Consider the following 25,002-nt stretch of genomic DNA (forward strand, 5'->3'; position numbering starts at 1 on the left):
ATACCCCTTCCATGTGGATCACTCGTTACTACCTGCTCATCACATACTAGGTCTCATCCAGCATCTCCCTGAATTTTCTTTTCTCGACCTGTGAATACAGTCTATCCTTTTTGTAATACGATTTTTCATTCAATCAGAAACCCCATAATACCCGCCCTCATGTGTCGATTCTGTCGAACGAGGTATGTACGGAAGTGTTCGTTCGCTTTTGATGTCAAATGGACTTGATGTTGGTTTCATCCAAGGTGCTTGCACGATCATGTTGCTTTCTCTGCGATTTATTAGACTTCACATGTATCTACATATCCAGATATACAGTTCCTTACGCAAACAGTGGCGTAAGACGAAATAAAACATTTATCTCGAGCATACATTCAAGAGCGGTGCCATAAATATAGCCTACTTGAGCACATTGACCAAGTCCCGAGTTTCTCGAGTCGACGGATAAATTCCCGTACCTCCAAAAGCTTTGATTCTGCTTTTGTGGGCCCTAAGTACACAATTTTGGTCTGAAGAAAGAAGGAAAATCGTACAAAAGAGATGCTGAGATCGTAAGTGATGCAAGTTGGCGGTAAGAGAGATGAATGGAAAAACCCAAAGGAACGAAACGAAACAATGGTCACATGGAGAGATGACAAACCCCCCAACACCCGCTTAGCCTTGACAAATCAGGTAAAAAAGCAAAAGAGAGACGAAAATCAAGTGACAAGAGGAAAAGTGACACTCTTGATAGAGAGGATAATTTGACAATGTAGATGCATATTGAAACAGGTCTTTGGTGATGCAAAGAAGATGCGCCATCGTAAAGCAGATTGGAATGCAATGCCTTGCCATGTAGAGAACTGTTAAGAAAACATGATTTCTAATTGTTCTATCCGGTCACTGGCATTGCCGTGGGGATCTATCGCTCAGATGGTCGCGGGGTATGATCAAGATCTAGATTTGGGGAAGGGGTATGTCGAGGTCGAGGCGTGGCTTCGGAGTCAGCAGCCCGATCATAATCGTCGGCATCGGTGTCTACATTGTCCTTTGACATTCTGGGCGATGGTGTGTTTAGGATCATCGCGGAAGCGCTGGGTTCGTCCTCCTTGGACACGATGATCGGAGGAGTGACTTGGCCCTTCTTGAGAGTTTCCGTACTGGACTTTGCGGCGGAAGACTGGCTGGCAGTCCCTCTATAAATCTCGGTGATCCCCCTGTCATGTTGTGAACAGGACGGTCTCTTCGGCCGCGTCGCTGCAGACGGAGTTGAGCTGAGATCTGTGCCCTGCGGAAATGGCGAGTGTCTCGGGCTAATTTCCTCCTCGGGTCTCTCCTCTATTGTGTCGTCGGAGAGCTGCAGTCTGTCGAACCTGTCCTCCACATCACAGTTGCTTGGAGACGACGAGGTCGGCTCCTCGCCGCTCTCAATCGCATTCTCAGACTCTCCATTTTTGCCCCTTTCCAATGCCTCGCGCTCCTTTCTCAGCAGTTCTTCGCTCCCGCTGACCACACTGCCCCGGCTGTTGGTCCTCATCATCTCTACCCCCAACTTAGAAACCGGTCGGTGGGAACGAGACCTCGAGCTAGGCGTGCGCACATGGGCATTTCCAAGCTCCTCATCTTCGTCATCGCCAGACTCGGCGCACTCGTAGCGCTTCTTTTCCAATGACTGTCTCTTCGCGCGGATGGACTCGCTGGAACGTTGTTTGCGAGGTGTCGCCTTTCCAGATGGCTCCAAGGCAGCGGGAGCTGAAGCTGCATGGAGTAAATGCGGAAATGGGACTGCATTGGAGCTAGGACAGGACTCGGAATCCGTCGCACTTTTGGGAGTTGAATCGTCCGAGATGCCCAGGCCTTCTGGTTGGCTGGACATCCACTCGTCCTTGGGGCGACTCACAACTACAGGAGGCTCCTCGACCTTGATGGAATCCATATCTCCGAAGTAGCTACTACCGATAGAATCCTCCCGGCTCGAGCCTCGGTACGAGCTTGAAGGTACGACTGCGAAGCCAGAGGATGTTGTCGAGCTAGGGCTTTGATCTGCATTGGCGGCGAGAGCAGCGTGACGAAGCGCGGATGGCTGGCCAGCGAAGGGCTGAGAGGGGCTATAATCTTTCGGTGGAGGTTTCCACTGACAGAACTTACACAAAGCCTCAGTGAGTTTGGTCAAGGTTGGGGGCTTCTGAATAAGCGCGTCGAAATGATGTGTTTCAGGTAAATCCTTCAAATATCCTGTCACCGCAATGATTGGCGTATGCCGATTGGCACTGCGTGTTTCGCGTACCATGCGGGCGAGATCCGCTCCGTTCACCTGGGGTAGCTTGAACTCAGTCATGATGATATCAAACTGAACTTCACTCAGGGCGTAGCGCATCGCCTCGGCACCATTCACTGCGGTGATTGTCCGACAGCGTAGTTTCTCAAACAAGCGTTCCATCACCATCCTTGAAACTGGATGATCTTCACATATAAGCACGTCCAAAGGCCGGAAGAATGGACCATCAAGAATGTTGATCTGGGACAGGCGTCTTGAGCTCTGACGACGGCGCTGGACTTTAAGCAAAGCTTTCGTACGAGGGTCCTCATTGTCTGACGAGGAAGGTGATATATCAAACAACTGACTGCGGCGCTTGTAATGACCTGCGACATACGATTCCTTTGCGAGAGAGGACGATAATTCTCCATCTTGGGATCCGATCGTTTGCGATCTCGCTCGGGTTGTTGGGATACTGCCCTGTCGTTGGCCCGAAGGCGTTTTATCCGGCGAATGTGTCCCTCCTCGACCGATTTTAATAGGAGATGATGCAGATGAGCCTAGCTTGATATTTGCCATGCGACCCTGATCAGTACTGCCGGTCGCAAAAGACCCGCTAGACTGATGAGAATTCGTCGACGATGATCCTGACGTCTTTCTGCGCTCATGGTTGTTGCCGGTGCTGAATTGCACAAGAAGCGGGGATGAAGGCTGGGAAGGACGGCTTGGGGAGGAGTTAGCTTGGCTCAAGCTGGAAGGCGACGATGGTCGGTTGTTGCCTTTATTATGAGACAAGGTTCGTTGTAGTGGCATCGGCAACGGGCTACCCTCCAGCGAAGGGCCGGACGGGGCTGCAGAACCCTGCGTTGGTGAAATTGCTTGAGCAATGGAAGAGCTGTATTGGCGTTGTTGGGCCTGCAAAGCCTCCTGGCGCAGCTTCTGGATGACATCCTTGTTGGCCTTTTCCAGCATGGGAAGATTCTTGAAGGAAAAGCTGCCAAAGTCGTCGGCCAAGGCTGGCTCACTCAGTCTCCTGCTACGCGAGTCACGGACATGGGGGGGAATGTGGAGAGGCATCAAGGGCCGCTTCATCGAATTGACCTGCGAGCGGACCTTGAACAGCGCGTCGTGAGGGCGGTCTGCTGCTGTGACAGGTTGCGAGGAAGGCCCTTCCTCTAATTCTTCGGCAAAGGGTTGTAGAGTGGCGCCACGGGCGTCGAAGTACTCGGTGTCCTCGGGATTCTCAAGATTCGGCACGAACTGTGCTTTATCCTCCAGCAGAGTCTCCCAGTTGATATCCGAGAACCAAGGGTGGCTGCGAATTTCCGCCCCTCCGTTCGGGAATTTGTCCTCAACGTTGGCTCCGATGCGTTCGCGAGGATCTAGAGTCATAAGTCTGTTCATGAGATCGATGGCTTCCTGGGATGCTAGCTCTTCAGCCTCCTCCGGCCAATTGACTCTCCGGTGTAGGATATTCTCGAACACTTCGTCTGGAGTGGGGGCGTTGAATGGGGGATAACCGAAGAGAAACTCGAACATGATGCAGCCCAAGGACCACCAATCGCTCATTTCGTCTTGACCTAGTCCATTAATAGTCTCGGGTGCGAGATAGTCCGGAGTGCCGACGAATCGTCTGTTATGATCTTCGGGGTCAAAGAGCGCCATGAGAGGCGGCATCATCGACTGCTGGGGGGTGTGCTGAATGGTACCGAGTTGCTTAAGGTCGGCTGAAGTGGATACAAGCGCGGAGACTCGCCGGCTTCACTCTGACTCTCTTCTTCGGCTGCGTTACTGGACGATGGTACCGGGACAGGTAAGGAAGATAGCGGTAAAGAAGATGCAGTCTCGTTGCCCTCGGTAAGAGAGAAATTTCGGAATATAGCGCTCAAATTTTCGCTGCCACCACTGTCACTGCGGTAGCCGGATGTCCGACGCGATGGTTGGCGGCTGAGACCGCTCTGGTTAAGGCTGAAGTACGATGGCTGGTTCAGACTACCAGCGAGGTCGGGGGTCATGAGTGGTGTTGATCCTGGCGAACCAGGGGCCTGAAAATCGAACGACGCCGACCGAGAGGATGCAATAGATGTCGCACGAGGGAAGGGACCCTGCTTCAAAAGGTCGGGCGCTGGTTCGTTCAAACTTTTGAGGACGCGCTTCTGGCGTCCAACCAAGCCCATACGGGACAGGCCAAAATCGGTCAGTTTGAGGTGGCCCTTTTGATCGATCAGTAGATTGTCCGGCTTCAGATCACGATGGACAATGCCCCTGCTATGCAGGTGTTCTACTCCGAGGACCACCTCGGCTATATACTTCTTAGCCCAGTCTTCTGGGAGCCCGCCCAGGACTTTGACAAGGGAAGCACAGTCGCCACCATTCAGATACTCCATGACCAGATAGAGATAGTCTTTGCTCGAGAACGTCCAATATAGCTTGGCAACGAAGTCGCTTTCCCCCTGCCACATCATGATGGCACGTTCAGCCTTGACATTAGTTACCTGATTTTTGGCAACCATGTCGGCCTTTTTGAGAACCTTGATCGCGAAGTATTCTCCAGTCGACTTCTTCTTGGACAGATAGACGCTGCCAAAGGCGCCTTTGCTAATAGGTTTGATGATCTCGAAATCTTTGATCGACGGGGGCGCTGGACGGGGTTGAGGCTGACTCGCAGATGTCAGGTGAGGAGACACCGGGGGCTTCGTCACGTCAGACGAAGTTGCTGATGACTGACGTCGATGATGGCGGTAGTGATAATGCGCTAGTTCACTCGCGTGAGTGGAAGGTGAAACTATGGGCGACGGCAGGCTTTCAGCGCCGCTGGAGAGCCGAGGCTTGGGCATGCGCAAGGGCGAGTGAGGGGTCGACATTCGGACGGGCGAGGGCTGGCGGCGAGGGGAGCTGGACAACCCTGGGAGCACCAAGCTTCTGCGTTTTCTCTCCAAGCTCCGGTCGGATGCCGGGGATTCAGTCCGTACGGCTCCGGTGAAAGCAGAAGAAAGCACACTGCTATCGCTCATTTCTCCCGCATCGAGATCCACCATCGAGAGCCCCCGACGAGAAGGTTGAGATGTGCCTAATAATCCCGCGGTACTTCTGTGCGACCGGGGAGTAGGACATTCCATTGGGCTGTTTGATCCTGTAGAGACCGCAACCGACGAGGACCTACCCTCAGTGTGCGGGAACTGGAAGCGTTCGGATGCATTGCGCATAGACATGGTCAATGCAGATGTCGACGGAGTTGTCTGCCGGGTCACAGGCTGCGGTGACAGGGGAGGAGCGACGGCAGTGCTACTGTCATTAGCCGGCGCAGATGGAGCAGTAGCGTTTTCAGGCGGGAGTTCATCTTCCGATGGGCAAGTGGAATCGCTCAACTGGCCAGCAGCGATACGTTCAGCCTTACTAAGGGCAGCTGCAATACAGTCTTCCACCATCACCGTATACTCAATGCGAATTCGCTCTGCGTATTCGACGATCTTGCGATGGCGGATAACTGCGTCAACTTTTGCTTTGCAGACCTGCTCCGTGTCAGCGCTTAGAGCAGCGAGACCTTGCTCCTGTTCCAAAGTGTTGGAACTGGGAGATTGCCACTGCAAGACTTGGGAGATTCGACACTCGGATTGCGGTGAGAGAGTCCGGAAATCGTCCATGCTGTCCCCGCGGGGCTCTTTGATCACGGGCATGTTAATTTCGAGAGCTGTGTCGCACAGATCGAGAATCAGCTCAACAATCCGAGTCAACGGTCGCCGAACTGCAAATGAACGACCGCGTGAATGGCCGCCATCCGAAGCTGAATGTTCGCGGGACCGCGGGGGAGTGCATGGAGCCGAGCTAGAGTTTGAAACATTTCCAGAAGAGGGTGCCGAAACAACGGGTGACGGCCCAATTGCTAATCCTTTATACTCCGGCTGCGGTGTCGGGGAAGGCGCTTCGCCCGCCAGAGGCCTGCTTTGTCGAGCCTCCAATGCATCTAGGACTTTCACAATCGCGTGACGGTGCTCGTTAAGATTTTCCTGAGCGATCTGGACGTCCATCTCTGCCCGATGTTCCTGCAGGCAGAGATCGGAGTGTTTCTCGAACCACCAAGGGGTGATCTGACGCTCACAAATGCGACAGAGTACCGGATTGGGCGCAGGGTACTTCGAGGGATCGGGTTCATTCGCCGCAGCCTCAGCGAGAGTTGTCAAGTAGTTCGCCAGTACTTCAGCACCGACACCCAACGACTCCACCAATAGAGGAGGAAGATCAATAGTCACTTCTCGGGGTTGATGGAAAGGCCGTAGCATCCACATTGTCTGAAATCAGAGCTTCGTTAGTCTGTCATTCTGCGGTTAACGCGTTATGTCGGAATGAGTGGAAACCTACATGACCGGTCCCATCTGGCGTCCGCTCAAATACCATAATGCCTTGCCCTTCCATGCTCAAGACGTCATGGTAGTTCTCATTTTCCTTCGACGGTTGAGAGCCCTCACTGCTTTCTTCTGTCACCGTATCGACTGGTCGGGGCTCAGGGGAGTATTTCAGTATTGACTCGGGGCCCATCCTCACACCGAAGCGAATAAAGCGACTGCGAGAGTCATCTTCCTTCATGGACTCAATAGCGTCGTGGAAGGCAGTCTTGTTGTTGACCAGGAAATCCGAAATCATTCGCCCTTCTAACGATTCAGGAGATGTCCCCACCACTTGTCGCCATGATGGACTGACCCATTTGATGCGGCCGTCCAGATCCAAATCCACGATGACGTTCAAGGTCTGCTCCGCCGCCTCCTTCAACTCCTCGCGTTCTTCCCGCATATCCTCGCTAAGGGAACGAGTCATGGGTGGGAATTTTGGGTCGATCCCCCGAGCCTCCTGCCTCAAAGCAGTAACGGCCGGGGGAGCAAGGAACTGGGCACTGGGTGTGCCATTTCCCGCCATACTGAGAGGTCCACCCGACCGGATTAGGGACCGAGAGCGGCGTAGACGACGTGTTGTGAGTGCAGCGCGCGAGGAAGAATCAAGCTAGCCAAATGAACCGAAAGTGTACAGTAAGCCGAGCAGAGCGTCTGCCGGGCAGAGCCGGTGCCCTCGTGCGGTGTTATGAATGCATCCGCAGGACTAACGGGCCATGGCTGGGTCGCGGGGGTACGCAGGCGAGAGAGGAGAGGAATGACCTCACAGAGGACGACAGGCGCTGTGAGACAACCGTGTCTCCCAAAGCAAGTAGCAGAGGAGACGGATTGCCCCAAACGCGAAGGATGTAGAGAGATTTTTGGTCAGACAAAAATTCAAGGTCGAAGGAGGAGTGAAATTGGACGGAGAATAGCGGCTATGCGGGGAATGGCGCGACGGAGAGGTGTAAACGCGAAACTAGGGTGATGATCGACAGAGTCAACCCTCAAGAGAGGTGATTGACTCAATCAGAAGTTGGATGTAGTGTGGAAAACTTGAAGCAATAAAATCACAATAGTCGAAAAGAATTGGTGATGGTTAGAAAATAGATAAGGTAGTTCGAAAGAGGAGAAAAAGAAGTGAGGTTAGTCGAGGATGGACGTGGAACGGAAGAAGCCGAAGAGAAAAGACGAAACAAGACGAAACACTCTGACTGAAGGCGGGAGAACGCAACAGCAGTGCAGCACTTGGATACCTTAACAACCTCCCTCTCTCTCTCTATTGTTTTACTTTATCAAGGGAAAATGGCCTCAAGATTCTAGTCTACTTTTCATTATTTTTGTACTAAAAAAGTAGAAATGCCTACAAGGTTGAGCCCATAGGACGAGAAACTTAGTCTCAACATGATTCTATCTAGGCAATACAATTGGTTTGATGTTTCTGAAGTTGATTGATCAGCAAATAGGCGGTCCACTTGTGATAGACTAGACTAGCCGATGGCACGATGTTATTGTCTTGACTTTGGAGTCTAGCTATCTCATGATTGCATTCTCATGTTTAGTTAGTTAGTTACTTTACTATTGTATGCTTATAAACTTATGTAGACCAGTCTCGGTAAGTTAGAAGTCGTTTGTTTGTTCTATCCAAGAAAGCCTATGTGCTGTTTTCATATTTTATCTACTTGAATAAAGGATTTTAATAACACTCCCTGTCATTATGAGAAGACTCAGTCATCCAGAATCCTTCCCACCTCGACAACTCTTCTCACATGGTTGCTTCTCTTACTATGTGACTGTCTCCCCCCTCAAGGGATATCATTCCGACCACACGACCTACCCCAACAGCCACTGGCCGCCACCTCTTGTCATTCTTCAAATAGCCGCTATGCGTTGGTCCGTCTGTATCTCTCCATTGTGGGTGGTAGACTAGATGACGATGCATGCATTCAATAAACATCCATGCCGTGTTAATCCCAAACCTCCCAAACCCGGTCCCTCTTCTGTGGAATCTAGATCTGCATGTCCTTACTGCGCTAGGATTTATTCTTACTTCATACTTTCTTCTCCCTACACAAAAATAGCTACTAAGCACGTTGACATCCTTTTCTGGCAGTCTGTCCGTCTATTCTTTCTTTCTAGGTGGGGATACTAACTTGAACTACCTTACCTACGGTATCTACTGAACTCTCTTAACTCATCTTGCATAAGTAGACACAAATGCTAGCTGCTGATTTGATCGGGGCACACCTGCAACGTCAACTCTCGTCATGGGCCGTTTTGTCCCATGGATCTCATTTCTCCCCAGAGCACTTGACCTCGCTCAATCCAGGGGCATCGCATCGCCTCTTAGGGAAAATAACTTTTCGACTGGAATGAGACAGTTTGACTCTTGACACTTCCCAAGAGATTAGACTAAAGGATCGACCAAATGAACCAGTGAGGCGAAGGACGAATCATGCACTGGTGCTTATGCAAGGGTATTACTTTTTGGATGTTTGCCCTTATAAAGGATGAAGTCGTTGTTTATCATCTGCCGATCGAGCCATGGTAGTCATAGCAATAACCCATGAGGGAAACACCCTTTCGTATCTATTGGAGTTTCTTGAAGGTGTACACAGAGTAATTTTGTGGCCATTGGCCACCACGGGCGGATTGCTCGGAGATGAATCCTACTGGCCTCCAGCGTTGAACAATGTTTCGCATTATATTCCTGGGTTATCTCATGTTCGAAACAATTAGGTTATTCCAGTATGCCAGGGAGAAAACTCGTAGTGATTGAGTATTGCTTTCTTTAAGAGGTTTGTTGAGCGTCGTGGCGTAAGAGTAGGACCTAGGGTAGGACCAGTTGACGGTCTCTGCGGGGTAAAAGGGCGGGGAAACACTCCATATCCTCTGCCGCGAGCATCCATTCTGTCGCTCACCCACTCCCTACCTACCGACCTACCTACGCCTTGTGCATAGCTTCTCCCATGACGCATCCAATTCCACCTTCATTACTAACTATTCAATGTACTTCGTACTTCAAAGAGTAATCAGACTGTATATCCATGTCTATGGAATCATTGAATCTGACCCATCATACTCATATTTAGAAGCAGCCAACCACATAATCTCAACGCCTCGTTTAATTTCAACCTCCAATACTCAGCAAAGCCTATTAAGCTTATCCTCATATTTAGAACGAATTACAATGAATGGAAAACTGACTCAAAACTTCGCTAGAATATTCTCTCACATCACCCGTCGTCCGCGACCCAAACTTTTCTCCTCCCTGCCTGGCTCCAATTCCATGGATCCTCCAGGATCTTCATCTCCAACTCCAGCAAGTCGACATCGTAACCCTCAAAAACGGCACCGTCCATCATTACCCCGAAATCCCTAGCTGGACGCCGATCAGCATCTCTTGCGGGCACGAATGACATACAGCCAGATACTGGAGTATGACTGGACGAGATGGGGAGCTCTTCCTCAAGCACCCCTAGTAAGTTTCACCTTAGGTAGGTAGGCAGTAGATAGACTCTACACCTAATCCACGGAACAGATACTCTGTCCTGCGCTTTAACGTCTCCCTCAGGGATCAATGGGCCAACTGTTGGACTCCCATCTCATTTTTGGCCTGGTCAAACGAGGTCTCCTTCCTAGACCATGACTGGCATCCAAATTTCCTCCATACGTACAGAGTTGACTAGACTACCTCTCTTTAGAGTGATAGAAATGGTTCATGATCTTCATTGTCAACGCGCGTAACCCTCGTCATTATTATCAGGTCGTTGCTGATCGACCTTAACCTGTCATATTACTCGTCCCCATGACTTCCTACTCTAGTCTATCTCCGCCGGGATGGTATAACGAGCCCGCGAATCATGGTTGTTGATGTCGCCGTGTCACAAAGGGATGGAATCGGCAGTTTGCGTGGATCAATCAACGTATCATGTCCCTTAGAACGAGGTCTGGCGGTCAATTGATGCCATTGTGTGCTCAATGTGTATGGAACAGCAGATGTATATTGGCAAGTTTTAGAGTACACCTGTTGATAAAGGCTTCGCACAGATCTTCCCTGCTCAAGACAGAACAGACCAGGAAAATTTCATGGATATATATATACCGGACTTTATTAAAATAATCTCTAGTTCTGTGGCAAAATAGTGCTATGCCTGAAATCTTTTGCTGAGAGATCTCAGGCTAATGAGGCGATGATGTCCGATGCAATCTTCTCCGCAAGCATATCTGCTAATTGGTTAGTTAATGACCACAGAAGGAGGAATTCCTGCTACTTACAGACAGTAGCCTGGGGGTGTCCAGGCGGCAGGATGGGAAATGCACTGGCATCCACAACCCTCAACCTATCGACACCAACGACTCTGGCCTGACTATCGAGGACAGCCATAGGATCGTCTCCCGTTCCCATCTTGCAAGTACATGCAGCATGATATATAGTCATCACTGTATTGCGAATAACCTCGAGGATTTCTGCGTCCGTCTGATACTGACTCCCGGGGAAGTACTCATCTCCCACAACAATCGGCGCCATGGCCTTGCTGTGAAACATATCACGGATACGCTTATACGCTGCAATCGCTATCTGCTGATCTGCCTCCGTTGAAAGCCAATTTGGGTTGATTATAGGCAGATCTGAGGTATCATTCGAGGCAATAGTCACATTTCCGCGAGACGTTGGCGCAACAAGGGTGCCCAGGATTGTTGCATATTGCCTACCACCCGAGGGTTGCGAGAAAACAGGATTCGAGGAATTTCCCACGTAGGCAGCTGATGAAATGTACTGTCCGAAAAAGGCAAGTCAGTTACGCATCAACAAAGCGGCACATCGAGGCGACCAACCTCAATCTCCGGCCAGTCATCTGAAAACCACGAAAGGTCCCTGATCGTCTGAACTGAGAAGTTCAAACGAAAGGGATTTGGGATCTTCTCAAATGCAAGGTAGTCAATGACTGGACTGGTGAGTACTCCCCCATGAGAGAATATATACTGAGCCATTTGCGATGCGAGATACCCTAGGTCTGTTGGTACTCTCGTAAAAGTCTCGAGAGCTACCTGGTACGTTGGTCCGAAAAAAACATGGTCCCACATATTCTGACCTACACCAGGGGCATTCTGAACAATATCAATGCCGTGTTCTGAAAGAGTATCGGCCGGCCCGACTCCAGAAACCATCAAAAGCTGCGGGGTGTGGAATACACCTGCCGATATGATCACCTCTCGCTTCGCGTTGAGGGTGAAAGTTCGCAGTAAATCGCTGACTTGCACCCCAGACGCTTGCTTTTGTGGGTTGAATAGCATCCTCTTTGCCATTGTGCCCTGATATATTTTCAGGTAAGTTGATGAAGGTAGCGGGCTCAAAAAGGCGGCCTGCGAGCTGCTCCTTGTCTCGTCAGACGGTCGGATGGTAAAGCTGCCGTACTGAGCACCGAACAATGATCCGCTGTTGAAATCCAACGTTTCGTTTATACCCACCTCTTCCACTCCAAGTTTCATCCAGCTTGAAAAGGGCATGGCGTAGACAGGGTAAGATACGTGAAGTGGGCGTTGTCCTTCACGAGCGAAGGCATCAGGATGATATTGCGCTGTAGCATTCGCGGCGCGTCGCAGCGTGTCTGGGGGTGTGAACTGAACGGTCTTCTGATAATAGGGCAGAGTGTTGTCAAAAGTGTAACTCTGATCCTGAACAAGATCAGCCCAGAGCTGCATCGACTCCCTAGTCGGTCTAGCACAACATCTATCAGCCTAGTTCCTGGAACCGGCATTAGAGAACAAAGAGGTTTGGCTCACCTTTGGTAGGCCATAAAGTTCAGAGCTGACCTGCCAGTTTAGAACATCAAGTCAGTAAAATATGCTATTGCCTCGAAAAGGGCAAAGTAGCGCGATGCTCTTACGATCCTCCAAGGCATTTGCCTCTGGGATAATGAATGTCACGGTGATTAGCACCCGTGACATTTCTAGCCACAAATTTCCAGTCAATTGGCGTGGTAGACTCAATATCAGAGCCCACACCTATACTGGCAGCGCCAGGAATGGCTGCTATTGGGAACCTGAGTTCATATGTTTCCCCGGCCTCGACTAGAGCCACCCGGAGTCTCTGCTCAGCTAGACGGACCGCGAGAGTCACTCCAGCAGTACCACCACCGACAACGACATAGTCAAACGTCTCATCATTACCCAAAGCGCCTTTCCGCGGGTTGGAGAAGCCGTCTATCCAGCTTTGTAGACTTGTAGACAAGCCCAAGAAGCTGACCAAGGGGATAGGGAGCTGCATTTCAAAGACCGGTCGACGCAAAGTAAACAGGAGAATAGAACAGCTCAATCCACGCTAGAAAGCAGATGACATGATGTGAAACTATTTGGACGTGGGAATCACAGCTGTAACCCATTTGCCGTCAATTTTGTATGGCGCTAGGGCAGTTCTTTCTTTTCCTGTGAGGTCCGTCCTTTCCCGAAGACGAGTCCAAAGACTGTCATATGAATTAGTCAGGCAACCAGCAAAGACATACTCAATTAACTGTGAATGCAGCCTTTCTTTGACTGCCCTAAGACAAGCAATAGCTCTGGCAGCTAATCCACCAAGACCCATAAAAAGAGCTATGAAGACTTCGGGATGATGGAGCCTTCCTGGTTGCTTCCAGACCTTTACTATGGCCAACACTCAACCTTCAACACTGCCAGAGAAGAATACATGACCTCGCCGAGCGATAGCACAAACAGGAAGCTCCCCTGCAATGGCAGCGAACACGCGTGCGTTCTTCACCGACTTCCCAGACTTCAAGCCCAACCCAGACTCCTCAGTGAGCGATGAGTTCAAACGTCTAGCAAACTACAGAAAATGGAAGACCGGCTTAAAAACCTGGCGCAAGATGTGGAACCGATGCATGGCCCTGGAGTACGATAGACTGCTTGGAAAGAATCTCAGCGGACTTCAGAACTGGCAGCAATTGTGCGAGGAGATGGACCTGAAAGGACCATTCACGTCTACCAAGCAATGCAAGCAGGTATGCTATGCTGCGTTGAGGGTTGGGGGCCGGGACACTGATTTGGGTTTTCAGGCTTTGTCCAAGGTATATGTCAATATCGTGGATCTTGTCGATTGTCGTATTTTGAAGAAGAAACCGACAAAGTTCCCAAGTCCTCAGGGCATTGGAGAAGTATACCAGGGAAACAGGAAGAGTCTTTAGTAGACATCTTGCGAAGCAGGACAAGTTGCTCCGGGTATTACTCAGGAAGCTGTGGTGACACTATGTTGGTGTGTTGCACTGGCATGGCAGGAAAGCTGGTTCAGCCCATATGCGATCAACTTTGACCTACAATATCTGGCTTGATTAGGGTGAATAAAGATGTATGTCCTGCTCTGGCTTCGCCTTTGGTATTATGAGAATTTCTTCACAATGCCTGTCATGAATAGTATCAGCAAGTGTGGCTTTCCATGAAGAACTATGAACAGGACAAAGCCAAGGGGAATGTCACAAGAAATAGTCATATCATATATTACAATACATATACGCCATATCGACCCTAAAATCTTCCAGTCAACGCTTCACAGCCCCTTCTTTTCGGACTCGAGTCGTTCGCGTGCCAGCACATATCCGACTGCACGGGAGAGTCCCTCAGGGACCGAGACGATTGGACTGTACCCGAGTCGGTACTTGGCCTTTTCGCAGGAGTAGTAGCGAGTCATGCATGAGTACCGGACAATGCGCCTTGTCAAACGGGGAGTCTTGCCAATAAATCCAAATACCGTCTCCAAGACGGCGCCAACGGGCCCCAGAAGATCCTCAGAAAGCTGCCACACCTGATCAGGCTCCACAACCTTCCCAGCCAGCGCCCATGCAGCGCGAGTAATGTCCCAGAAGTACACGGGGGAGTCATTTGTGATGTTGAAGGCTTCACCGTCTACTTTCTCATGGTCCAGGGGACCGCCTTGTCCGGACTCGTAGCGCGTCTGCGTGGCAAGAAGACGGTATGCGGCAAGCAGATGAGAGTAGGCGACATTGCCAACGTATGTGAAGTCGAACAAGTTGTTGTTATCACCGAGCTGCATGCGCAAAACGGTCGGGGACGCTTTGGCCGCGTGCTCAAGAACCTTGAAGGTAAATGTGGTGTCCTTCTCGCCGTATATACCTGCGGGGCGCAGAGCACATGTCACCATCGATGAGGGAGAAGCACGATTGTACTTTAAGACTATTTCTTCGGCTTCGGCCTAGGCAGGTTGAATTTCCGTTAGTAAAATCCAGCAAGGCCAAAGAAGTGTCGACAAACGAACCTTGGTATCGGAGTAGTACTCCAGCTGCAACTTGCCCCGAATAAGCGGCCAATCCTCGTTCACATTTTTCAGATCACTCTGTGTGTCGTGCAGGACGGAGGCCGAGCTCGTATACACAAAGGCTTTGCATTTCCCACCCCAGTCACCACGGTCACCGCCCGCGACCTCCAGTAACGTCTTGGTTCCATCGACATTGACCTTGCGCAGCAGCTCCTTGTTTCCTTCCAACACGTTCGCCGTCGCGGTATGAATGACGACATCCGGCTTGACCTCGCGGAAAATAGCCAGCAGGGATTCTTCGGACGTGATGTCGCCGTCGTAGTACTGTGCACCGGGCAGGCGATTGTTGGCTGTTCGCAGGTCGAGAACGGAGACCTTCGCTACGCACCTAGGGTACCGATCGGCCAACCGAGGATTATCGAATCGAGAGTCCCCTTCTGGTTTCGGGAGGGCAACGCTGGCATCAGTCTCCGAAGGGAAATTGAGCAATTGATCGACAATGTGCCAGCCCAGAAACCCGCATCCTCCGACCACCAGAACAGAGCCCAGCTCCAAAGTAGGCCGCTTCTGAGGCATCAGGGGCAGTCAATCGATCGAAGGATATTCTTTCTTATGTCACCGAAGAACGAGACGGGGTAAATCCGGGTTTGGAAAAAGTGAGGTCGAGAACACGGTCTGTTTTTTCCTACTTTTGTTCGGTGATTGAACTTAAATAGGGGTGTTGGCATCATTTAGTTAGCCATTTAGAGAGGTAGATGATTATTAAGGTACGGTGCCGCCTTGAGATCTTTCTGGGGCACGAGCTTGGAACACCCCACAAAACCGACAAAGTACAACTATGCCTACAAAATGTGGACCACAACTGCTTTTTTGCGAATTCACGCTACCTGACACCTACAACGGCTGGTATTGCTAGATAAATTAATGCAAAAGTAAACCTAGCAAACAATGATCATTTTTGCCTGTCGTGCCGCTTTGCAATCGTAGGGTTTCGACGCCTGCGTCCAAACTAATCATGGACTCTCGGCCCCAGGCCAATGAAAAGTGTCTCCTGTCGCCGAAAGCTTTGGCAGAGCCATGGAGGCGTGTGACGAGATTGGTATAAGGACAGAAGTTGGCGCCGCCAGAAAAGATCGTTTGGCAACTTGAATTTTTCAGACGATTTATCAAAGCCCGGATACCAAGCCTCCGAACTTCATCGGGACAGTTGAACATATCTGGATACATACTTACATGTCGTCTTGAAGCGTTTCGAGCCCGCAAAAGCTTCACTCTACGCTCTTCTGTACCGAGCGACGGAGTGCACGGTTGTAGTTCTTTCGATCCTCAGGGCTACCCCAGAACAACTTGGATGCTTCTGGGTTCACGGTTGTCCGCGGATCGTAAGGTGCTGACTCCTCTTCAAGTGCTTCCACGATTGCCTCGATGTGATGGCGCATTTCCTCAGTGCGTTTTGGGAAATAGCACAACGTTCCATCCTTAGACACCCGGTAGTGGAAGAGTTCTGGTTCAACGACGACACGGGGTTGCTCTTCCGGGAATCGTGGACTCAGATAGATTTTGATCTTAAACACACCACCATCAAGCTGCGTCATGGGGCGACCAAAGTAGATCAATACCCAGAGGAACGGGTTTTCGTGGACGAGGCCCAGGTCCACTGTGAAATTGTGGCGATGCTTGAAATCCTCAACGATCTGCTCGTACTGACTTTGCAGGCTCACCGCAAGGCTAGCCTCCTGCTTTTTCGCCTCGAGACCTTCTATTGGCCAATTGTGCGTCTCTTTGAGGATGGCTTCCTTTACGCGGATGAGTCGTCGTCTCAATTCGGGATAATTAAAATGGCCCCTCATGCAATTATCTTCGGTCTCAAAAGGCATGGTTTCGAATCTCTGGCGGCGTCTCACCTGTGGTTCTGCTTCTTTGATCGCCTGCATGTAGGAGTCAAAGTACCATAAGAAGCGCCTCTTGCGAAGATCCGCAAAGGGCTCGAAGAAAGTGCCGTCTTCGTCATCGAACGAGTCATCACAGTCATCATCCTCGCCTATATTCTTGCTCTCGGATGGCATGACTGTTCCGTCCGACTGAATGCCCAGTGATGATTCCAAGGGTTGGATAACTGCAATGCGAAGAGTTTCATGACGTATCTCAGGGCGAGGTAAGCACACAGTTAATCATCGTACCTGGGACAAACTTACCTTTTCAATATAAGCCTGGCTGTTTTCCTGATCCTCGGGTGCATGTGCCCCTTGGTATCCAGGCTCATTCTCATAAGGATTGTTCGACATGAGGCTCTGAATGGAGATCAGAATGGACTCCAGTCCTTGAGCTGACGACCATTCCTCCCCGCGCTGGCCACCCCAGGTACTGCAAGGCAAAGACGTCAGCGTTATTGGCAAGCCGGTTTTCAGCAGGTTCTAATCACCCTAAGATTGACCTACAGTGCCAACGTTGTCAGCATCACAACTATGTCGGCATGGACATGGTCCGTGACTCACAAGCAAACCTTACCCCCAGCATAGAGATTAGGACCGAAACGGCATCGTCCTCCATTGGTCGTCGTAATCTGAACAATAGGCGGAGTGGCAGGATAGTCTGAAATAATATCAGCCGTTTGACACTCACCGCAGATCGTAACCAAGCGATCAGCAGTCCTACCTTTGCCAAAACTGATGCTAAACTAGGTGGCAGTCAGCCCATGGGCTTCATCTTCAGTGTGAATGAGCACAGACCTCAAAGAGACCGAACTGGTAAGGTGTCCCAGGGGTTCCCAACACAATAGCGGTCACATTGCGAATATCAGAATCCTTATACGCCACGGCGAGAGCTGTAAATGAAGAAAGTCAGTCAGTAAGGCTTTCAATTGGAGGTGAGAAACAAGCCTTGCTTGAGTAAAAGACATACAAAGATCTGCGTTGTGTTGGATATGCCTGATTTCCTGATACCCAGAACGAAGATTTCTTATGTTAGTCAACATGATGCTTCGGAAGAGATAGACGAAAATTGATGAGAGATATAGTACCCGAGTGATGCGAAGTATGGACTGGTCAGACATTGTGGTTAATGAGAGGCATTTGCCCCAGTCGGAGAGAGCCTTATCGAGAAGGAGATGCTGTTTGAGTCAAGCCTATCGACTAACAAGGATAATAAGATGGAAAGTGAGGTGAACTGTAAGACGCGTGCTATACAGCAGAGATAAACTTCTGAGGTATTTTGTGTCCTTAGAGAAGGAACTAGGTAGGAACACCAAGAGCCTCAAAAAGAAAAGGGAGAAGGAGAGGTGAGGTTTTTAAGTGTTTGCATAACGAATCAACAGATAAACACGAGCTAGGCGAAAAATCACTGCGAGTAATAGAACTATAAGCACCGAAGAAGCTTTAATACTTCTGCAAAAGCGATAATATAGAATTGATAGATAACAACACTAAGGGTGAATGATCAGTGGCAGTGGAGTCATGTCACCAATATATCCTAACAGCAAGAGACAGTGGTCGGAGGATATATTTAACCTCAGACATGAGGGGCTACCATAGCCATTCAGGCAAAGATGATAAATTATGATTCAAAGCCCAAAAGATTTGGCTCTTCTATTATAGAGTTGCAGCCATAGATAGACAGTATATGGCTCAGTTCCAGTTGGACCCTGAAGTCGAAAAAGGTTCAGGGCTTCAGGCAGTCAGAAATTGGAACCCGGATCTTCCAGCAGCGGAGTTTAACTGTGTTAATCCGGGGTCCTCACCAAGTAGTTCTTGTCAACAAATCTATCTACGATTAAAATGAAAACACAAGCGCCTCGCAAGAGAGTCTACGAAGTCCGTATGATCATGGCCAGACATGACATTGAGAAGACGCCTACTTGTGCCTAGTCCTTGGTTCGGGTCTGTTGTGCATGACAGATGAGTTCATCCATAACTCCACAAAATGGGGGATGGGCGGCTTCGGGCCGCTCTACAATAAAGTTACAAACTTACAGGTTGCTTTACGCGCACTTCTCAGTACCCGTACCACAGTATGGCGGGACGATGGAGATGTCCTTCGATCAGGTAAATACTTACATACTTGACCCTCAATTTTTGCCAGGGAACATAGATTAGTATAGCCGGTGATTGGAAGGTAGGTTTGCCCTGATGTTTATCGGTGGTTGGGTAGACGCATCATTATTCATTTCTTCAGAATTGGGAGTCAAGGGCTGAATGGCGGACCAGCTGAGGATCATGTGACCATGGCGTTCATTGTTGCTTTTTGCACTTAGAGAGGTAGACTAGTGTTCTCTCCCAGCCTCCTTCTCCATCTTCATGCCGGGCCTGTGCCGGAAGTATTCTCCACACCGTTTTCTGCAACGTTTACTCACCATGAGGACTGTCCATTCATGATGATATGGCGCCCTTTAGTAGTAGCCTGCACTCAGCAATACCGACCCTCGCTTGGCGGTGATGGAGGCGGTGAGATCCTTCACGTGATAAGGCCTAGCGGGCAGCCAGCAAGAGGAAGCATAGGGGGGCAGAGTAACAACCGCCAACGAGCAACATTCCCACCTCCTCCAAAACACGCTGCTTTCTCTCCTCTATACCTCCTCACAGCTCTTTAGACTGCTTCTTCTGGTTGATCTCGGTTCCCTGTCAGTCTCTTCTAGTCTCTGCTCTGTGACACCAAGTTGAAGCTCTTATTTCAAAAGTCGTCTTGCTCAAGGGATTGGGTACGGTTATGCACCTATCAGACAGCGTACTCCGCCACTCTCTTTGAAACCCCGGATCTTTCTCGATCTCGCAGCCCTCAACGCTGGCAATTTGCGTTCGCAGAGCATTGTCCTCGGCAACTTGCTGCAATTCCAGGCGCTCGTTTGCGAAAGTCAGAGAAGAGCTTACACCTATCACTTGGTCACGCGCCTCGGTCGCTGCTCCCTCAAGTATTAACACTTCCCCGCAAGTTTTCATCTACATGGCGTGAGGTAAGTTTTGACGGGAACAACCACATACACTCCAAACGGATCCCACAAATAACACACTCATGCTACTTTGATCTGATATGTCTTCCTTAACAGACGTCTTCATTGACCTCGCTGCCCGACCTCATCCTAATTTTATCGGAGATCTTCCATCACCCTAACCAGTGGTTGTCTGTTGGTATCGACGACGATCAATTGCCTCGGACAATAACCAACCGATCTGGAAGTCTGTCGCGATACTGGCGGTATTTCATTGACGTACTTTTGAAGAGCAGCCGTCAGTAATTACAGAAAAGAGCGTTCCTTGCGGATATGCCTCCCGGCGATGTCTCACTGCCGGATAGCCTTGTGCCGGGCAACGGGGCTGTCCGTCCGACATTAAATACCAGTGGGCAGGGTGGTAGTTTTCAGAGACAAACTCCTACTTCGCCGGCCGACAGCAATAGAACTTTCGACTCGCCGCGTGCAAGATCTGGTGGGCGGAATGGGTCTGCTGTGACTAGCCCGGTAGATGGGATGCAGAATCCAGACGGTCGCACGGGCCGAAGATTGGACTCGAACAACCCTGGCCAGCGGGACCCATCAACTCCGCGTGATCGAGCTGGTTATTGGGAGAAGTCAGCGCAACGTGACAGACCTTCTCAGAGCGGCCGTCCGCCCACAAAATCCCCCGGTAGTTCGCGTATTTGCAAAAAGTGCGGCGAGCCTCTGACGGGCCAATTTGTACGCGCACTTGGCGCAACGTATCATCTTGAGTGTTTCAAGTGTGAGGTTAGTTTAGTCGTCCACCTCAACAAAACTCGCCGCGTCCTGTTAGCTAACTGCCTCTGACAACAGGATTGCGGGCAAATCGTGGCATCCAAGTTCTTTCCGGTCGACGCTGAAGACGGAAGCGGACAATATCCACTGTGTGAGACGGATTACTTTCGGCGATTGGATCTCCTCTGCCACGAATGTGGCGGTGCTTTGCGTGGTTCCTATATCACCGCCTTAGACCACAAGTACCACATCGAGCATTTCACTTGCTCAGTTTGTCCGACAGTTTTTGGCGCCCAAGACTCCTATTATGAGCATGAGGGCAGGGTATACTGTCATTTCCACTATTCCACCCAGTTTGCCCAGAGATGCCACGGGTGTCATACAGCTATTCTGAAGCAGTTTGTGGAGATTTTCCGCAATGGTCAAAATCAGCATTGGCATCCAGAGTGCTATATGATTCATAAATTTTGGAATGTGCGCCTAGCTCCAAATGGCCAGCCTCTGGAGCATCCTGAGGCGGGTCTCGATGCCACTGACGAGGAACGCAATAGAGTCCGAGAAGAAGAAGATATGATGGAGGAGAAGGTTTACAGGATCTGGAGCATTCTTTCTGGTTTCGAAGAGTCTTCAGCTGCCTGCATCTCGGATATGCTACTACACGTCAGCAATGGCTCCTATCTGGATGGAGTCCTAGTTGCTAAGAGATTCATTGGTCACGTCGAAGTTCTTTTCCGCGCCATCGATGAACTTGCTGGATACATCAAGGCGCAAGAGATGAAGGGTAAGTACCGCCTTTCCGGGGGCAGAAAATGAAGTGCGGACTGACTGAGTATCCAGACCTTTCTTACGGACGTGAAGCCAAACTATTGTGCAAGAAAATCGTCGCCTTCTTCGCTTTGCTGTCCAAGACCCAGGAAGCTGGGGTACGGAAACTAGGCGTCACGCAAGAACTCCTATCATTAGTCACTGGTCTTGCCCACTACCTTAAGCTTCTCATCCGCATCGGGCTTCAAGGCGCTCTGAAGCTGGAGAGGGAGAAGAAGAGTCCCGAAGGCTTGTATCACTTCCTCGATCACTTGGCAGATATCGAGACACTCAGGCCCCCGGAGCAAGAAGAAACACCTGCAGATCTCATGGCTGGGGTAGCCAGTCTTGCCGATCAGCTTTCTGATTGCTGTGCAGCATGTAAAGAACCAATTGATGATGAGTGTATCATGCTGGGTGAATCCAGGTGGCACATCAAGCCACCTCATCTTACGTGTGCATCATGTCAAACGGACCTTACCGATACTTGTCAAGAGGCCCTCTGGAGTCCCAGGATAAAAAAGGTTTTCTGCAATAGTTGCGCCTCACAGCAAGGTCTTGCGAATGAGACTCAAGGTGGCTTTACTCGTGTGAGCAAATTACAGCAGTTTGTCTTCCTGTTACGGGTTGCACTCGCGCGCCTTCTTGCTGTTTTGCACGCTGGAGGAACCTTGCAACCCACTTCAGGTATGGTATCCCGTCGCAATGCTAATACTGGTCAGCAATGGGCTAACACTCTGCTTTCTCTAGATGACCCGAGCTTCACTGGGAGTGGGACTAAAGATGGCAGCCAACCTCAATCTGGCGGTGAAATCCACAGATCCACGACAAGGTCGAAGTATGCGGGCAGAGACGGTGCTGCTGAATCATCGCTTGAGCAGACTGTGGGCGAGATGCGACGCTTGCGGTCCATTCGAAACGAGCGTACTCTGTCAACTACATACAAGCGAGCTAGGGCTTCAAGAATTATCGACGGTCCTGAGGGTCGAAGTGTTAGGCCCGGTTCTTCGGGCGGAGAAGGTTCCGATCCCCGTGGCCATGGCTTCCAAATTGTAGAGGAAAGAGATGCCAATGGCGAGACTGTCACCGACCTGACATTTGGTAATCAGGACGCTTTGACATTGGACGATATTCCGAGGATTGTGGCCGCCGAGCAAGCAAAAGAACAACGTCCCAACGCTTACAGACATGCCGGCACTAAACTCGTGGGTACGACTGAGCCGCTTCCTAGGTATAACCAAGGCCATCAACGCGGTGTGTCTAGCGGCAACTTGGAATCTCATCTCGCAGAGAGAACCACCAAGACCAAGAAGTACTTCTCTGAACTCTCAGCTCTCGAATATTTTATCGTACGGCATGTCGCTGTCTTGTCCATGGAGCCTTTGCTGGAGGGTTACTTCACGCTGGATGAGTTACTCTCCTTGATTGAGTCTCGCAAGCCAACAATATGGAACATATTCGGTCGCGCCTTCAACAAAGATGCCAAGAAGGCCGGCAAGAAGAAGGGTGTGTTCGGCGTGAGCCTCGACTTCCTGGTCGAAAAGGAGGGTACGGAATCCACTCATGGCGTCGGACCTGGCGCGCTTCGCGTTCCTGCTCTTGTTGATGATGCTGTATCTGCGATGCGGCAAATGGATATGTCTGTGGAAGGTGTTTTTCGAAAGAATGGTAATATTCGACGGCTGAAGGAGATCTCCGAGATGATCGACAATAAGTACGACCAGGTTGACCTCACAAAGGAGACTCCTGTGCAGATTGCAGCTTTGTTGAAGAAGTTCCTACGCGAGATGCCTGACCCACTCTTGACTTTCAAACTCCATAACCTATTCGTTATCTCACAGAGTAAGTTGAGCTCCCGCATCCCAATTTCAAAGCCTCTGCTAACGTCACCATTTACAGAAATACCTGACCCCGAAAAGCAAAAGCGGTTACTGCATCTCACGTGCTGTCTGCTGCCCAAGGCTCATCGGGATACTATGGAAGTCCTCTTCGCCTTTCTAAACTGGACGTCGTCTTTCTCGCATGTGGACGAGGATACGGGTAGCAAGATGGATATCCACAATCTTGCAACTGTCATAACACCTAACATCCTCTATCCAAATACGAAGAATAGCACAGTTGATGAAAGCTTCTTGGCAATCGAGGCTGTCAATGCTCTTATCACTTACAACGACACTATGTGCGAGGTAAGTCCTTTCCACAACCCAATGCACAGTGGACCAGCTCACTGACTGTCTCATTAAGATACCGGAAGATCTTCAGGCTGTTCTTAGCGACACCACATTCTTCAAGGATAACAACGAAGTCAGCACAAAGGAAATTCTGAAGAGATATGGCGACATTGCGCGAGGAAGCTTCTCTCCGAAACCCAACAACGGCGGAGAAACTGTGACAATCACAAATCCTCATAACCGAGGAGCCAATACTCCTACATCTGCGCGCATTGAGACAGACCAGTCTCAGGACGGATCATGGCAGGCGCAAAACTCTGTACGCCACGTGCAAAACACAGGTGGACACAGCCCCGCAAACAGTGCATCGGCGCCTTACAATGGAATGGAACTTGCGCCGGGACAGACCGCCAGCTACCGTGAAAGAAGCGCCAGCAACGGCAGCCAACAGAGTCCCATTCCACAGGAGGGACAACTCCAACAGATGCCTTACAGGTCTCGTCCAGGAGCGGGACCCATGGGAGTCGCTGGCTAATTTAAAACGAGTCCTTCCCAACCATTAGAATTACCCTATCTCATTGCGCTGCCTATTTCATCCTCAGACGAGTCCAGTTGTCTTCCTTGCCGACCAATCACATCGTTTTCTTTTTTTGATATGCAAATGGATGTTACGGCGCACATTTGAACCATCTAGCGTTCTCTCATTTTGCTTGGGTTGGATGGAGTTCTTTCTCCTTGTCCGCTTGATCTGAGTTTTGACATCTCTACATTGCCGGCTGCTCGGTTCTTGTCACAGCTGCTGGCAGTGTTCCTTTTATCTCTCTTCTCTCCACGTTTTCTTCCTTCACCGTGCAGGACATGCAACCGCGAGGTTCTCGTTAACTCGATTTGTCTCGCACAGATTCTTGGCTTTTGATCAGTTGGTGGTGGAAGTGGCTGTTGGTCAAGTCTTCTCCGACTCTCGGCTTACCATCTCACCTTCAACTCAGATCCTTCTCTTCTCGCTTTCACTTTCTACTTTGATTACTTATTTTCATATCACGACCTGGGCATGTCGTTGCATTGACTGCCTTTTTTCCTGACCTTCTCACTTAATTTTTTTTTTCCCTCCTTTTCTTTTTCTTCTTTACTTCGCATTGTTTCCTTCCTGGTGTTTGGCATTTTCATCCCATCAACAATGGTGCGTAAATGGTGAGTGTATCTCTTGGTCTTTTGTTGTTTTCGCTAGTCGGCCTGCACGACCGCAAAGATACCTGTTCTGAGTCAATGTTGTGGCTTCGTTGTTCTCGGTCCCTTTTACTTTTATTCTTCTTTTTCCAACTTCATTTAACCCTTGCTGCCTCCCTGAGGTAATATTCCCCAGAAGTTGTTCGATTATTGCGTACTTGTCCTGATGCGGTGTCATTTCCTCATAAAAAAGAACCAGAGGTGTAATCTACTTTAGGAATTGGACGAAG

At 50.1% G+C, this 25,002-nt stretch overlaps 6 protein-coding genes across 6 annotated transcripts; 2 read left to right on the forward strand and 4 right to left on the reverse strand.

Moving 5' to 3' along the window:
• Positions 1-612: 612 nt before the first annotated feature.
• P174DRAFT_468974 (protein kinase RIM15) lies at positions 613-7,147 on the reverse strand (the record flags this gene model as incomplete). Its single annotated transcript, XM_024830567.1, has 3 exons — positions 613-3,919; positions 3,946-6,525; positions 6,596-7,147. The coding sequence occupies 3 exons, from the start codon at positions 7,145-7,147 to the stop codon at positions 902-904; spliced, it is 6,150 nt and encodes a 2,049-aa protein (XP_024687923.1). The 3' UTR covers positions 613-901.
• A 3,130-nt stretch (positions 7,148-10,277) lies between these two features.
• Positions 10,278-12,871, reverse strand: P174DRAFT_468984 (GMC family oxidoreductase; the record flags this gene model as incomplete). Its single annotated transcript, XM_024830568.1, has 5 exons — positions 10,278-10,827; positions 10,879-11,380; positions 11,440-12,322; positions 12,388-12,417; positions 12,492-12,871. The coding sequence occupies 5 exons, from the start codon at positions 12,869-12,871 to the stop codon at positions 10,778-10,780; spliced, it is 1,845 nt and encodes a 614-aa protein (XP_024687924.1). The 3' UTR covers positions 10,278-10,777.
• A 460-nt stretch (positions 12,872-13,331) lies between these two features.
• Positions 13,332-13,784, forward strand: P174DRAFT_417013 (uncharacterized protein; the record flags this gene model as incomplete). Its single annotated transcript, XM_024824565.1, has 2 exons — positions 13,332-13,601; positions 13,656-13,784. 2 exons carry the CDS (start codon positions 13,332-13,334, stop codon positions 13,782-13,784), a joined length of 399 nt encoding a protein of 132 aa, XP_024687925.1.
• A 15-nt stretch (positions 13,785-13,799) lies between these two features.
• Positions 13,800-15,611, reverse strand: P174DRAFT_383082 (C-3 sterol dehydrogenase/C-4 decarboxylase). Its single transcript, XM_024823144.1, has 2 exons — positions 14,870-15,611; positions 13,800-14,806 (listed from the first exon to the last, which is right to left on the reverse strand). Exons 1-2 carry the CDS (start codon positions 15,443-15,445, stop codon positions 14,144-14,146), a joined length of 1,239 nt encoding a protein of 412 aa, XP_024687926.1. The 5' UTR covers positions 15,446-15,611; the 3' UTR covers positions 13,800-14,143.
• Positions 15,612-16,137: 526 nt separating this feature from the next.
• P174DRAFT_456818 (ubiquitin-conjugating enzyme E2) lies at positions 16,138-17,921 on the reverse strand (the record flags this gene model as incomplete). The annotated part of the gene is made up of 8 exons (XM_024829471.1): positions 16,138-16,985; positions 17,010-17,013; positions 17,065-17,233; positions 17,365-17,461; positions 17,525-17,546; positions 17,599-17,693; positions 17,771-17,804; positions 17,889-17,921. 8 exons carry the CDS (start codon positions 17,919-17,921, stop codon positions 16,138-16,140), a joined length of 1,302 nt encoding a protein of 433 aa, XP_024687927.1.
• A 2,202-nt stretch (positions 17,922-20,123) lies between these two features.
• P174DRAFT_362096 (GTPase-activating protein LRG1) lies at positions 20,124-24,080 on the forward strand (the record flags this gene model as incomplete). The annotated part of the gene is made up of 6 exons (XM_024821829.1): positions 20,124-20,582; positions 20,649-21,351; positions 21,408-22,061; positions 22,125-23,216; positions 23,274-23,560; positions 23,619-24,080. The coding sequence occupies 6 exons, from the start codon at positions 20,124-20,126 to the stop codon at positions 24,078-24,080; spliced, it is 3,657 nt and encodes a 1,218-aa protein (XP_024687928.1).
• Positions 24,081-25,002: the final 922 nt, after the last annotated feature.

This window comes from Aspergillus novofumigatus (genome assembly GCF_002847465.1).
Source record: "Aspergillus novofumigatus IBT 16806 chromosome Unknown P174scaffold_1, whole genome shotgun sequence".
Lineage (NCBI taxonomy): Eukaryota > Fungi > Ascomycota > Eurotiomycetes > Eurotiales > Aspergillaceae > Aspergillus > Aspergillus novofumigatus.